The 12,390-nt window shown below is 42.2% G+C and overlaps 1 protein-coding gene across 14 annotated transcripts in view; it reads left to right on the top strand.

The window, feature by feature from the left end:
- Positions 1-12,390, top strand: part of hspg2 (heparan sulfate proteoglycan 2) — a 105,011-nt gene that overhangs the window by 40,408 nt on the left and 52,213 nt on the right. For all 14 annotated transcript variants that reach the window (XM_080445710.1, XM_080445713.1, XM_080445712.1 and 11 more), the window contains 16 exons: positions 115-312; positions 427-546; positions 1,203-1,334; positions 4,649-4,793; positions 6,072-6,229; positions 7,113-7,253; positions 7,776-7,939; positions 8,260-8,439; positions 8,937-9,133; positions 9,257-9,404; positions 9,572-9,699; positions 10,382-10,468; positions 10,644-10,702; positions 11,445-11,506; positions 11,740-11,880; positions 12,126-12,299. In XM_080445710.1, coding sequence (XP_080301836.1) covers positions 115-312; positions 427-546; positions 1,203-1,334; positions 4,649-4,793; positions 6,072-6,229; positions 7,113-7,253; positions 7,776-7,939; positions 8,260-8,439; positions 8,937-9,133; positions 9,257-9,404; positions 9,572-9,699; positions 10,382-10,468; positions 10,644-10,702; positions 11,445-11,506; positions 11,740-11,880; positions 12,126-12,299 — 2,234 coding nt within the window. The remainder of the gene's footprint in view (positions 1-114; positions 313-426; positions 547-1,202; positions 1,335-4,648; positions 4,794-6,071; positions 6,230-7,112; positions 7,254-7,775; positions 7,940-8,259; positions 8,440-8,936; positions 9,134-9,256; positions 9,405-9,571; positions 9,700-10,381; positions 10,469-10,643; positions 10,703-11,444; positions 11,507-11,739; positions 11,881-12,125; positions 12,300-12,390) is intronic.

The raw sequence follows: 12,390 nt of genomic DNA, 5'->3' as shown, positions 1-12,390 counted from the left end.
TGCACGTGGAATGATGTCGTGTGACTTTTCCGTGTTCTCTTGAAATGACAGTGGCATTTTTCAAGCCTCTGCTTGATATGAAAAGGTGGGATGTTAATCAAGGTTCATTTTCAGATGTGAAACGACCAAGTCCGGTCTCCCCAACCTCTCCTGCTGTTCCACCCCCCACCAAGAAGGTTGTACGTCCCCCTGCCCCCCCAGGGCCCTGTAGAGTAGATCAAGCCACCTGTCCGAATGGAGAGTGTATCCCACGCGACTACCTCTGTGATGGAGAAAGGGACTGCAATGATGGTAGTGACGAGTTAAGATGTGGTGAGTATTAATGACACAAATGTGCACACATTGCATGATGTGGGCATGGACGCGTACACATATCCAGATGTCAGCGCACCCATCCTCTGCTCTTTCTCCCCTATCTGTCTACAGGTACTCCCTCACCCTGTGAGCCCAACGAGTTCAAATGTAAAAATGGCCGGTGCGCCCTCAAGCTATGGCGCTGTGATGGAGATAATGACTGCGAGGACAACTCGGATGAAACTGACTGCCGTGAGTCTAAAATGTTGATCTGGTCTTCGTCAGCAGTGATTCTCAACCTCCAGTCCTCATGGTCACACCAGAATTTTCAGGGCCTATTTTTCACAGGATGTGGCAAAAAAAAACATAGGCAAGATCAGAAGCTAAATAATGATAGGTCAACCCTGCCTACTCTCTCGGTACTGGTTGAGCATTGGTGAGTGATGTCATTTTGCCGGTCAAAGTTAAAACGGATTAAACTTAAGGTGAAGAGATCTATTTGCAACAGAAAGCAAATGCATTTCATGTCCCCCTCCATTAAAATGGGTTATGCCCGAAATTTGTTTTCGCACTGGTGTGAAGGCAACATCAGGGACCTACAAGGGCGGTAATTGCATTGACTCCTAATCAGGCCTAATTACACCTGGGACACAAGGTGAATGCAATTGACTGGTAGCACAGAACCAGCAGAGCTAGCTATCAGCTATCCCAGAGATCCCCTGAGAACCTTGACTCTGAGTAACAGAGTAGTTACTGTCACATGAATAGGACCCATGGGCCCAACTTGGGGCCCATAATTAGTATTTGACATCATTAAAATATGAGGCTTTATGAAGGCTTGCTTTCCTCAAGCGAACGTTTAAGAATGACTTAAATTTAACCCACATCTCTGTATTCTATCATGACAGCTACAAAGGGCCCTGGTGACACGTGTGCCCCTGAGCAGTTTGTGTGTCTGAGTGATCGCACCTGCATCCCAGCTAGCTACCAGTGTGATGAGGAGCCAGATTGCCCTGACCGCTCTGATGAGTATGCCTGCAGTAAGTCTTATACAGAAATGCACAATTTTATTTTCCTCTACAAATCTTTCTCTTCTCTCTCTCTCCTCATCTTTCTTTCTTGCACACACATGCGCGCGCACACACACACACACACACACACACACACACACACACACACACACACACACACACACACACACACACACGCACACGCCCCCCCCCACACACACACACACACACACACACACACACACACACACACACACACACACACACACACACACACACACACACACTCAACTTCAAGTTTATTGTAACATGAGCAGCACAGCTGATTATGTGGGTGTGTCCCAAGTGAAATGTGACTCATTTCCCTGCTAAAGTCAAACAGTATATTCTCCTGTTGGTATTTACTTTAGGCATTAGTCTTTAGACTTAATTTGTCCATTGATTGGTACCTGATTGGTATTACATTGAAGTACACGCATGGTAAAATAACATTTCCAGGTTCTCGGCTCTATGTCTCCCCTTAATCCCTGATTATACTATGTCTCTCCGTCTCTCTTTCTGTCTCTCTCTCTGTTTTTGTCTCTCTCACACACACGCGCGCACACGCACACGCACACGCACACGCACACGCACACGCACACACACACACACACACACACACACACATTCCACTCCTCAATACAAATGCTTGTGATGTGATTTCACTCCCAAAAGACAAACTTTTGGTACTGAAATGCTGCATTTCTCAATCATGATGAGACAACTTCCATCCAAGTTACGGTTGGAACCGTGATATAGAGGATTTTTGCAAGCAACTGCTTACTATCTGGAATTTAGACCAGCTGTGAAACTGTCAAAACTTGGATATTTACACCTCTGTGGAGAGAGAGGTCGAATTCTCTCGAGTTGAACTAAAGTCAACTTTTCTATTTCAAAGTAATGTATTAAAAATAAATACTTTTTTGGTACTAGTATAAATATATTTCAGTTAGAATGTAAATAGCCTATCATATGATGGAAGATATTAACAGTTTTGATGTGCAAAAAAAATGCATTTCACCCACAACCTATTCAATGATGAGCTTGGTTATTGCATACTTACTTCCTAGGATAAGTTAGGGTTGTACTTGTAGTATGCTGGTAAGGATCTCCTCACTAATTTTGGCACAAATATTCATGTATGTATGTAAGAGAATTAAAAAAAAATCTTACCCAACATTTGCATTGCTGTAGAGACCCAAGATGACGGCGTCTTTTCATTGCTAAATTAAGCTTCCAGCTCAATGCAGTTAAGGCAGGGTCCATCTGAACTGGGTAAAGTTGGAATAATCTTTTAATAACTTTATTTCTCTGCTCTGATTTTGACTACAAAGGAAACTCTGCTTGCCGTCGGCAAGGCAAGGCAACTATCTCCACACGGTCACGCATTTGATACAAACAATTGTTGTACCGCAGCTTCTTTCACAGAAACATCCTCCAGGGTACTCTTTTAGCTTGCATCTATGTATTTCTTCACTGTCCAGAGAAGCTGAGGTGTTTCAGCACTCTAAATCTACAGAGGCTGTCTAGAGTCTAGACAATCTCTCTAGACCTATAACAACTGCCTGCAAAGCCTTACCTGAGGTTCTATCGACTCGGATATCAACATGCTTATTCCTTCAGTCGAACTAAAGCATTGATTCTGCTGCCAAAGAGATTGATTGTGCTTCCAGCTAGAACAAAAACAACCAAACTATGATGTACAGTGTGTTGTTCAGACTAGGACAACTACAAACTAAAAAACGTTTGTTGCTGTTCTACTGATTCTTCAGTTCTAGCTGTCCTGAACCTTCTGAGATGGCAATGGACGTGGTAACACAGGTCAGAGAGTAATTTGCAGATTATTTTCGATTGTAGTGGTTGCTTTTAGTATACAGTAAATGAATGAACTCTTTAGTGGGCGCTGGGTGGGCGTTCTGCAGAAACCAAAAAGTGGGAAGAGCCAATTGTCGTCTGCGCTCAGGGCCCTGTGATTGACAGACACTGATTGGCTCTTCCACTTTTTTGTTTTCTGCAAAACCACCCAGCGCTTGGGGCCAGGCAGGTCTGCAGAAGACACATGATAATGTGGATTCACGCCACCGGGATGGTTTACCAGGCTGCAAGATTCCTAAATGGAAGCAGGTGACATTGGTGAGAGTATAACTATAAAATGTGCTCAGCAGAGCACAGACCTCTGCCAAGGAGGCAGCGTACGTCCATAAGGTGTTGCAGTCCCATGCACACTGCCACGCCTCTGATTTCATCCTGGTTTAAAATACAATTGTGTTGTATCTATTAATTTACTATATGTAAAAGTTCAGGTTAGCGGAATAACAGTATCATACAGTAAGAAGCTGATGACACACCACGAGGCCTTCTTTACAAAAGCTGGAAGTGAACGTGGCTCAGGGAGGTCGCCTGCCAAATAGTGAAAAGTGTATCAGTTGCCTTCTTCCTTGCCCCATGATAAACCTTTCCTTGAAATGTTCCCAATGATTAAGCTGGGGACCCCCTGGGACCCCCTCAGGAATCCCTGGAGGAACCCCACATTGAGAACCAATGCTCTACTAGGCTATGGCTTAGCTCTTCTTAGTGTGTGAGCATTTTTCGGTCTTTCCCCAAGGAATATGTTTTTGTGACTGCTCTATTAGCATAATGTCTCCTCACTCAGAAGCCATCAAAGTGGACACTTTTAACAGCAGAACTGTAAATAAAGCAATCCATTAATGAAGTCTCTGTTTCTTTATATCCTGTTAAAGTATATGGCAACTTTGAATCAGTATTCATGAATTCAGATTGTTGTATTATGTGAATAATTGAATAGCTGAATAACTGAAGATAGCAAATTATGAGACATGCGCACGCACGCACACACACACACACACACACACACACACACACACACGCACACGCACATGCACATGCACACGCACGCATGCACACACATACACAGCACACAGACAATATTCTTTCTTACTTTTTGCTCTTTGCTCATTCTTTCCTCTCTGCTTCTTTGATTCTCCTGTATAGTCACCCTCTGAGCTCCTTTGTGCCGTGTGACACATTTGCGGTGATCCCGGCTCTTTTTTTCACACATGTGGTCACTGAGACACAGAGCTGTTTGTGATCCATCCAGTGCTGAGAACTGAAAGGGAATTGCCCATCCACCGCACTCAGTTATATCTGACTTTCAGGCATTTATGAGCCTCACTGAATCACCACATGGCACTCAGATGCCGTTCTCAAAAAATATACAGCACAATTTGCAAAAGGTTCCTTTTGGGGTTGCCATACTGATTCATTGATTCTTGTTTTACATGAAGGTCCTCCATTGGTGACAAGCCCGCCAGATGAGTCCGTTTCGGCAGTGCGTGGAGATAGTGTGACCTTCACCTGTCAGGCTGTAGGAGTGCCCACTCCCATCATCACCTGGAGACTCAACTGGGGCCACATCCCTCTTAGTGGCAGGTGGGTTTTTCTCATCTCGTAATGGTCATTATTGAGAAATAAACCCCTACAGGGTGATTAATTTCTCAATAATGAGCGTCTCGCTGTTCGTTATCCTGCTAATTACATGGCTACTTACTAAAGAAGACAATAATTTGACACGAAATATAACAACACAAATATTTTATTGATTTAAAAAGGATTTCATTGCTTCCGCAAAAGAAAATAGTCTGTTAGATTATTGCATAATCATTATGCAAACACAACACGTCTGGCTCACGAAACTCCCGTCAAACTGTCAATATGTAGTGCTGAATTAAGATTCTGTTGCCTTTTTCTTGTCTGAAATGTTTTCAGAAAGAAACTTTAGTGTCCTGTTTAGCTGTAAAATTAAAGCAAATACCAAGCACCACACATTTATATGATCCAGGTGCGTTCATAGTTCAAGTGGTCTGCCATCAAGAAATAACAGACCACAGAATGCCATGATTGACCAACAGAATCAAGCATCAACCATTCTATGTAATAAAATGTTAATATTCACGAAAGTTATGGCACGCATTTGACTAAACTAGTCATCTTTTAAATGATGAAAAGAGATTCCAAAGAATGTTCTGGTATTTTTTTAATGCCACTTTGGGAAAACATGTGTTGGACTGTTTTGATAAAACTATCTGGAATGAGACATCTGCAGATCGAGGCATTCCAGAGAGTTTTGTGAAAATGTATCAGAAACAGATTATGAGAACTGGAATTTGTCCTCTTTGTGATATTCTCCTTTCACAAATAGAGCCTTTAAAATGCTATGTCCTGCAATCCTTGATAGTTTACTGTTTCAATGCTGACTCATTTCTTCATAAAGATCTAGTTTTAATTACTGACTTAGAGACAGTAGAAGCGGTGTAGCTTTACATTCATGACCTCTGGGAATTAAAATTATTTTCCATAATTTGCAGTTACATAATATTCAGGACAGTCTTTCATTTTGGGTACAGTACAGTGTGCCAACTGTGGTGACACTGGTTAGATAATCATAATGAAAGTCTATGCTTTTTTCTTTTTTTTAATAAGACCTGCAATAGATCTCTCAGGCTTTAAACCTTAAGAGAAATATAATCATATGTGGAAGATGTTGTATCATAGTCCATCCCGCAGAGGAAGAGAGACACACAGCATGTTAAATTAGAGAGAGAAATTGAGATGTGTTGAGAACGCATCTTTGATCCTTCGTCTTAACCATTTGAGAAAATTGCTGTTATTATGTAATTATTTGTTTTGTCATTGTCGTTGCATGCTCAGAATCTCCATGACCAGTGAAGATGGCCGTGGTACCCTGACCATCCGTGACGTGAAGGAGGGAGACCAGGGGGCGTACACCTGTGAAGCCATCAATGCCAAGGGCCTGGTGTTTGGCATCCCCGATGGAGTGCTGACTCTCACTCAGAGACCAGGGCCTGGTACTGACACTGACACTGGCACTCCAGTGCCATTTGTGTGTTGTTGTTTTTGTGTGTGTTTTTGTTTTTATATTATGACGCAGTTTAACCACTGTAACTATGGCATCCCTATTGTGGGCATGTCATTTTAGATGATAATCTATAAAACAGAGCTACAAGCTCACAATGTTCACATTGTGAGCTTGTAGATTGTCTATTTCCGAAATAATATACACTATTTGTTTTTTTCTTTTAAAGGAACTGTGGCAAGGACTCACTGTATAATTGTATAATACAGTACCTTGCCATATGTATTTCCTATTTTCATTTTGATGCACATGGCACTCAAATGAATTGAGTGACACATTCTTTCCCTCCTAAGAGTTACTACACAATATTATACTATACTATACTATACTATACTATACTATACTATACTATACTATACTATACTATACTATACTATACTATACTACACAATATTATACTATACTATACTATACTATACTATACTATACTATACTATACTATACTATACTATACTATACTATACTACACAATATTATACTATACTATACTATACTATACTATACTATACTATACTATACTATACTATACTATACTATACTATACTATACTACACAATATTATACTATACTATACTATACTATACTATACTATACTATACTATACTATTTATATATATTATTATACTTAATCTTAATCATAATCATCTTACTTAATCATCAGCAAAACTTAATCATCAGCAAAACAAAATTGTGTTGGCAATGAATCAACAGAGCTAAAGTATATTTGCAATATACCTCAATGTAATATGTCCATGTCTATTAACTTTGCTCTTTATTGTTTTTTATTCATTCGTCTACACTTTTCCTTTTGCCAGGTGTCTGTCGTGAAGGCCACTTCAGTGTGGAGGGCCGCTGTGTGCCGTGTTTCTGCGCTGGAATCACCAAGAACTGCCAGGCCACTGGCCGCTACCGCAACCAGATCAGCCTGCGCTTCACTGACGAGGAGGACTTCAAAGGTACGAGGCCAGCTTATGCTCAGAGCTAATGGACTGTAGATGACCTGAAAGCAGTTCTTTGAAACATTTTGAACATCAACGCAAGCATAAAACAGGATGCCAAATGACTTAACCCATCAAGACCGGGAAAGCATCTGTCATTTTAGATTGTAACCACTTTAACCATTATTTTATACTTTGGCTATTCAAAATAGCAGATATACAAGCTTATATGAGCTTGTAGATCTGCTATCTTTTGAAAAATCATGAAAATGTTTGCAAATCTTTGAATATATTTTTGGGGGTATTTTTCCAAAATAGCAGATCTACAAGCTCATTAGCCAAAGTATAAAATAATGGTTAAAGTGGTTGCACAGATGCGTTCTCGGTTTTAATGGCTTAAAGGGGTTCTTTGAAACATTTTGAACATCATGCAACCATAAAACAGAATGCCAAATGACTTAATAGCCATACACAGGTAAAAAAAAAAAGTAGGTCATCATAACCCATAATACCCCCCCCTCCCCATTTCTTTCTCTCTAGGAGTGAATGTTACATACCCCTCTCGGCCCGGCAGCCCCCCTCTCTCCTCCACACAGCTTCTCATTAACCCTGAGATGGAGGAATTCCAGCTCGTTGATCTATCCCGCCGTTTCACCGCCCTCGACTCTTTCTGGACCCTGCCACGCCAGTTCCTGGGAAGCAAGGTAGAGTTATCCTTTTAGCATTATTGTATAACTGTACCTCTGTACCGTTATAGATAGTTATTTTATTGTTTTTTTATTGTTTATTTCGATCCTCATCAACAGCATCACGAAACATCATACACTGAAATCCAACATTTCTTTCTGGATGATCGAAAAGGCATAGGCTTAAGCTTATTTACGTCTGTACCTTTTGCAAACTGTTAATAAAGTATTCAATCAATCAATCAATCGAAAAAGAACCAACCTCTTAACAGCCTTTTACTTCACAACTTTCTATTGTGTCATCAAGATAATTACTAATCTTTCTGCATGTGCTTTAGATTGACTCCTATGGTGGATCCCTGAAGTTCAAGATCCGCTACACACTGGCCCGTGGTCTGTCTGAACCCGAGGAGAAGCCAGATGTGGTCCTGGTTGGGAATGGACGCAGGCTTGTGTACCGCAGGGGTAACACAACCCCTGCCAGGGTGGTCAACCAGAAAGAGATCAAATTCACCGAGGTAAGTCTGTGGTTTGGTCCCCTGCTTTTCAAATGATGACCGGTGTCATTTTTTGTTTCTTAAAGGAGTAGTTCACCCAAACGATTACTTATTTTCTATCAATTACACACCCCATGAAGCCTTGAATTCATGGAGATCTTTTACTTTTTGTCGCATTCCTGAGCCAATAATGAGAGACTATTTTCAGTAGGAGACACAGTAGGAGACTCCACCGGCCATCAAATTATTGGCTCAGGAATGCGACAAAAACACAACATTACTTCATCGCTTCACAGAAACTAGAAAATAAGCAATTATTGTCAGATTGGCTATTTTCAAATAGCCGATGTGCTGTAGGCTATATAAGTTTAAAGTGGCTAAACAACATTTTTATACTATATTGACTAATTTGGCTGGGGGACCCCCTGGAACCCCCACAATGTCCCCCAGACCCCACTTTGAGAACCACTGAACTAAATATTAGGGTTGGAGTGGTTAAACTTCTGTTTGGTTTTTAGGACAACTGGCAGCAGTCCAACGGTAGGTCGGTGTCTCGTGAGGAGCTGATGATGACCCTGGCCAACCTGGACAGCATCAGCATCCGCACCATCTTCGACAACCACATGGTCAGCGTGGCGCTGAGCGACGTCGTCATGGATACCTCCTCTGTCGAATTCAGCATCCGGGGCCACGCCAAGGATGTGGAACAGTGCAGGTGAGATAGAAGCGATTTGGTGTTGTTAATTGAACCCATTTGGGTCAAATTTTACAGAGTTAAATCAACACCGAGGGTTTTACTGTGTATGTATAATGAATTAATAATGTTTGTCATTTCCAGATGTCCTCCTGGCTACACTGGCCTCTCCTGTGAAATATGTTCCTCTGGCTTTGAGCGAGTGCCAGGCGGCATTTACCTTGGCACGTGTGCTGGTTGTAACTGTAATGGACATGCCAGCGCCTGTGATCCCATCAGCGGACACTGTCTGGTGAGCGCTAGCCACGAAGCTCCTTGACTGTCGATCATTGCTCGTCATTACTCAGTGCCTAATTGTCCACTAAAAGAGGAAATGTTCGGTCGCTAATAATGAATCGCACTCGAAAGGAGTGGTTTGTGCATGGAAGATAATGAATGTACGTGCGCTCCCTTCTACAGAGCTGCCAGCACAACACAGAAGGTCCTCAGTGTGATAAGTGTCGCCCGGGATACTTTGGGGACCCGAGTCGCGGTCGGCCTGATGACTGCAAGCCATGCCCCTGTCCATACACTGAGACGTCCCGCCGGTAAGTGGTCACCTTGCAGTTACACCTACAACCAAACGAAGCACATAGTGTACTTACACACACACACATTATAAAGGGACACACACACCCATAGTCCTATACCCACTCACTCACATTCAGGCACAGCCACACAGGGCAGCAGGGGCATCAGTTTTTTATTGTCGCTGTCGGGGTGGAAAACTTGTACAGTATGTCCAAAACTGTTCATTTTCAGGAAATGGAAAAAAGAGCCTATGCTCCAATGGATCCAATGTTGTTATTATTTAGTCACAAGCTCTTGTTAATACTTTTCATTGGTTAAATATTTGTAAAACCCACAGGCAGACTTCACCACTTTCAAACCGGTGTCCCTATTTTGGACATGTTATTGTAGGTGAAAATCTTTCAAAAATGTTTTGTCTGTTTTGTGCAACACTGTCATATGACAAAGAATAAAATAGGCCATTGATATATGAAAAATCATAAAAAAGTAAATAAATATAGATATAGACTACGTTTTGCCCGACAGCGACAATATATTCCTCAGGGTTAGACTCCTACAGATATAGAACAGTGGTTAATTCATTCCCTGTGTCAGCGTGTGACCTGCCTGGTATCCATTAACCCACTGCAGACCCACTGCTTCATGTACCGCATTAATGTGTGACTCCTGGGGTCTGGGGTTTGGGCTTTTGTTTTGTAGGTTCTCCGACACCTGCTTCCTGGACATTGACCAACAGGCAACATGCGACGCCTGCAGGACAGGATACACCGGAAAACGCTGTGAAAAGTGAGGAAGTTGATCAAAATAATGCTGCTGGAATACTTCCAAGACTAACCTTGAACACGATGATGATGATGTGTTATGGTGTATGGCTTTATAACATTACATTGTATGACCTATAGAATGGAAGTTTGATAAAAGTCTGTGATTTAGCCATAACTTTGTTTCTGCATTGTTTCAGGTGTGCTCCTGGTTACCAGGGTAACCCTCTACAGCCAAATGGAAAATGTGTACCATCTTGTAAGTATGGGTTGCAATGACGATCCCGGTTTAGGAGAGTCCTAGACCACTGATTACAGATGTTATAACCCATATTTTATAAAAGTTTAACTTATAAGTAAAATGTTTTTTTTTACCACAAACAACTTTTGATTCACAAAAAATAAACACATAAACTGAACTTTATTTTATTTAACCACTATTTAACCACCGCAATTTTCTTTTTTTAAATTGCCAATCTATAAGATCCCAACGTGTCCCAATGCGACATGTTGTGAGCTTGTAGATCAGCTATTTTTGAACATTTTTGAAAACGTAAAAAAAAACATCACCTATAATTGACATGCTAAATTAGGAACGGCGGGTTGAAAGTGGTTAAAAATCCGGACACATCGGCTGCATAATTGCCGATTCCAATGTTGTCAAAAAAGTCAAATAATAGCTGATATATTGTCCAGACCAATATTTCGGCCTGGCTCTTGCATAGACACTCTCCAATGTGTGGACTGGGCTGTCAGATGTTTCACCTGGATTATTTATCCAGTGTTGTGCTACACTCCAGTTACCCAGCGCTGTGGCCATTAGGAAACCCTGACCCTGTGTAATGATTACCATCAGGCACTCTCTCTCTCCTAGTACAGTATAGTATGCCATCACGGTTCAGGTATGCAGAAATGGCTGGAACGCTTCCAGGTGCGGCTACTTACACATAACTTATCCATACATGTATGTCATGTCCTCTCTTCCTCTCCCCTCCGCCCAGCGATTGGCAAGTGCGATGCCAGAGGAACCATCAGCTCCAGCAGCAGGCCGTGCGGTTGCAAGGTATAAGAACCGTTCCCATCCTGTCATGTTGAAGTCATAAACCACAGATTAGGCCTGTGTTAATATGTTAACCATATTGTATAAATCCAAAATCTGGAGTTCATTCAGTCGTCATCTGTGAGTGACTTACTTGGCTGTAATTTGTATAATAGACATGATGAGAGAGACAGGCCGATGGTTGACACATGTGTGTGTGGGTGGGTGTGTGTGTGTCGTATGTGTGTGTTTTGCAGAACAACGTGGCAGGCGCTCTCTGTGATGAGTGCAAGCCCGGGTCTTTCCACCTTTCAGGAGCCAACCCAGATGGCTGTCTGCAGTGTTTCTGCATGGGTGTCACCAAGCAATGTGCCAGCTCCTCTTGGAGCAGGGACCAGGTACTATAGGCTACCATAATCGAATAAAGCGCAGGGGAGGGGTTAAATACGCTAGCAATCAAGGTTTCACTCATTCTGGCTTGCCAATTCTCATTTGGAAATTACACAAAACGAATTTGGCGCTCTGATGAGAGTGCTCCGACTCCACAGCAGATTTATGAACTTATGATCTATTTGTCCTGCAACACAGGTGTTGTGTGTAGATTTATCACATCTCAGCCCGCTGATCTCTCTACTTGTCTCAGGTCCGTGGCGGTGTGAACGGACAGCTGTTCACCCTGTCCAACAGCGCCAACACCAGAACTATTGACGAAGGCATCTCCCAGAGAGGCTCCGCTGAAGTGGTCTACCGCGGTTTCTCCAGTATCCCTAACGACATCTACTACTGGGTCCTGCCCGAGAGCTTCAGAGGAGATAAGGTGAGACGAGGTGGAAAGGGGAGAAAGTGGAGGGCAGGCCAGGGGGGGGGGGGGGTAAAAGGAACTCTCTGGAGAAGAAAAAAAAAGGGTC

The sequence above is a fragment of the Gymnoscopelus braueri genome, assembly GCF_963280865.1.
Source record: "Gymnoscopelus braueri genome assembly, chromosome: 12".
Lineage (NCBI taxonomy): Eukaryota > Metazoa > Chordata > Actinopteri > Myctophiformes > Myctophidae > Gymnoscopelus > Gymnoscopelus braueri.
Note: the sequence above shows the minus strand (reverse complement) of the source record. Positions and strands in the feature narration are given on the sequence as shown.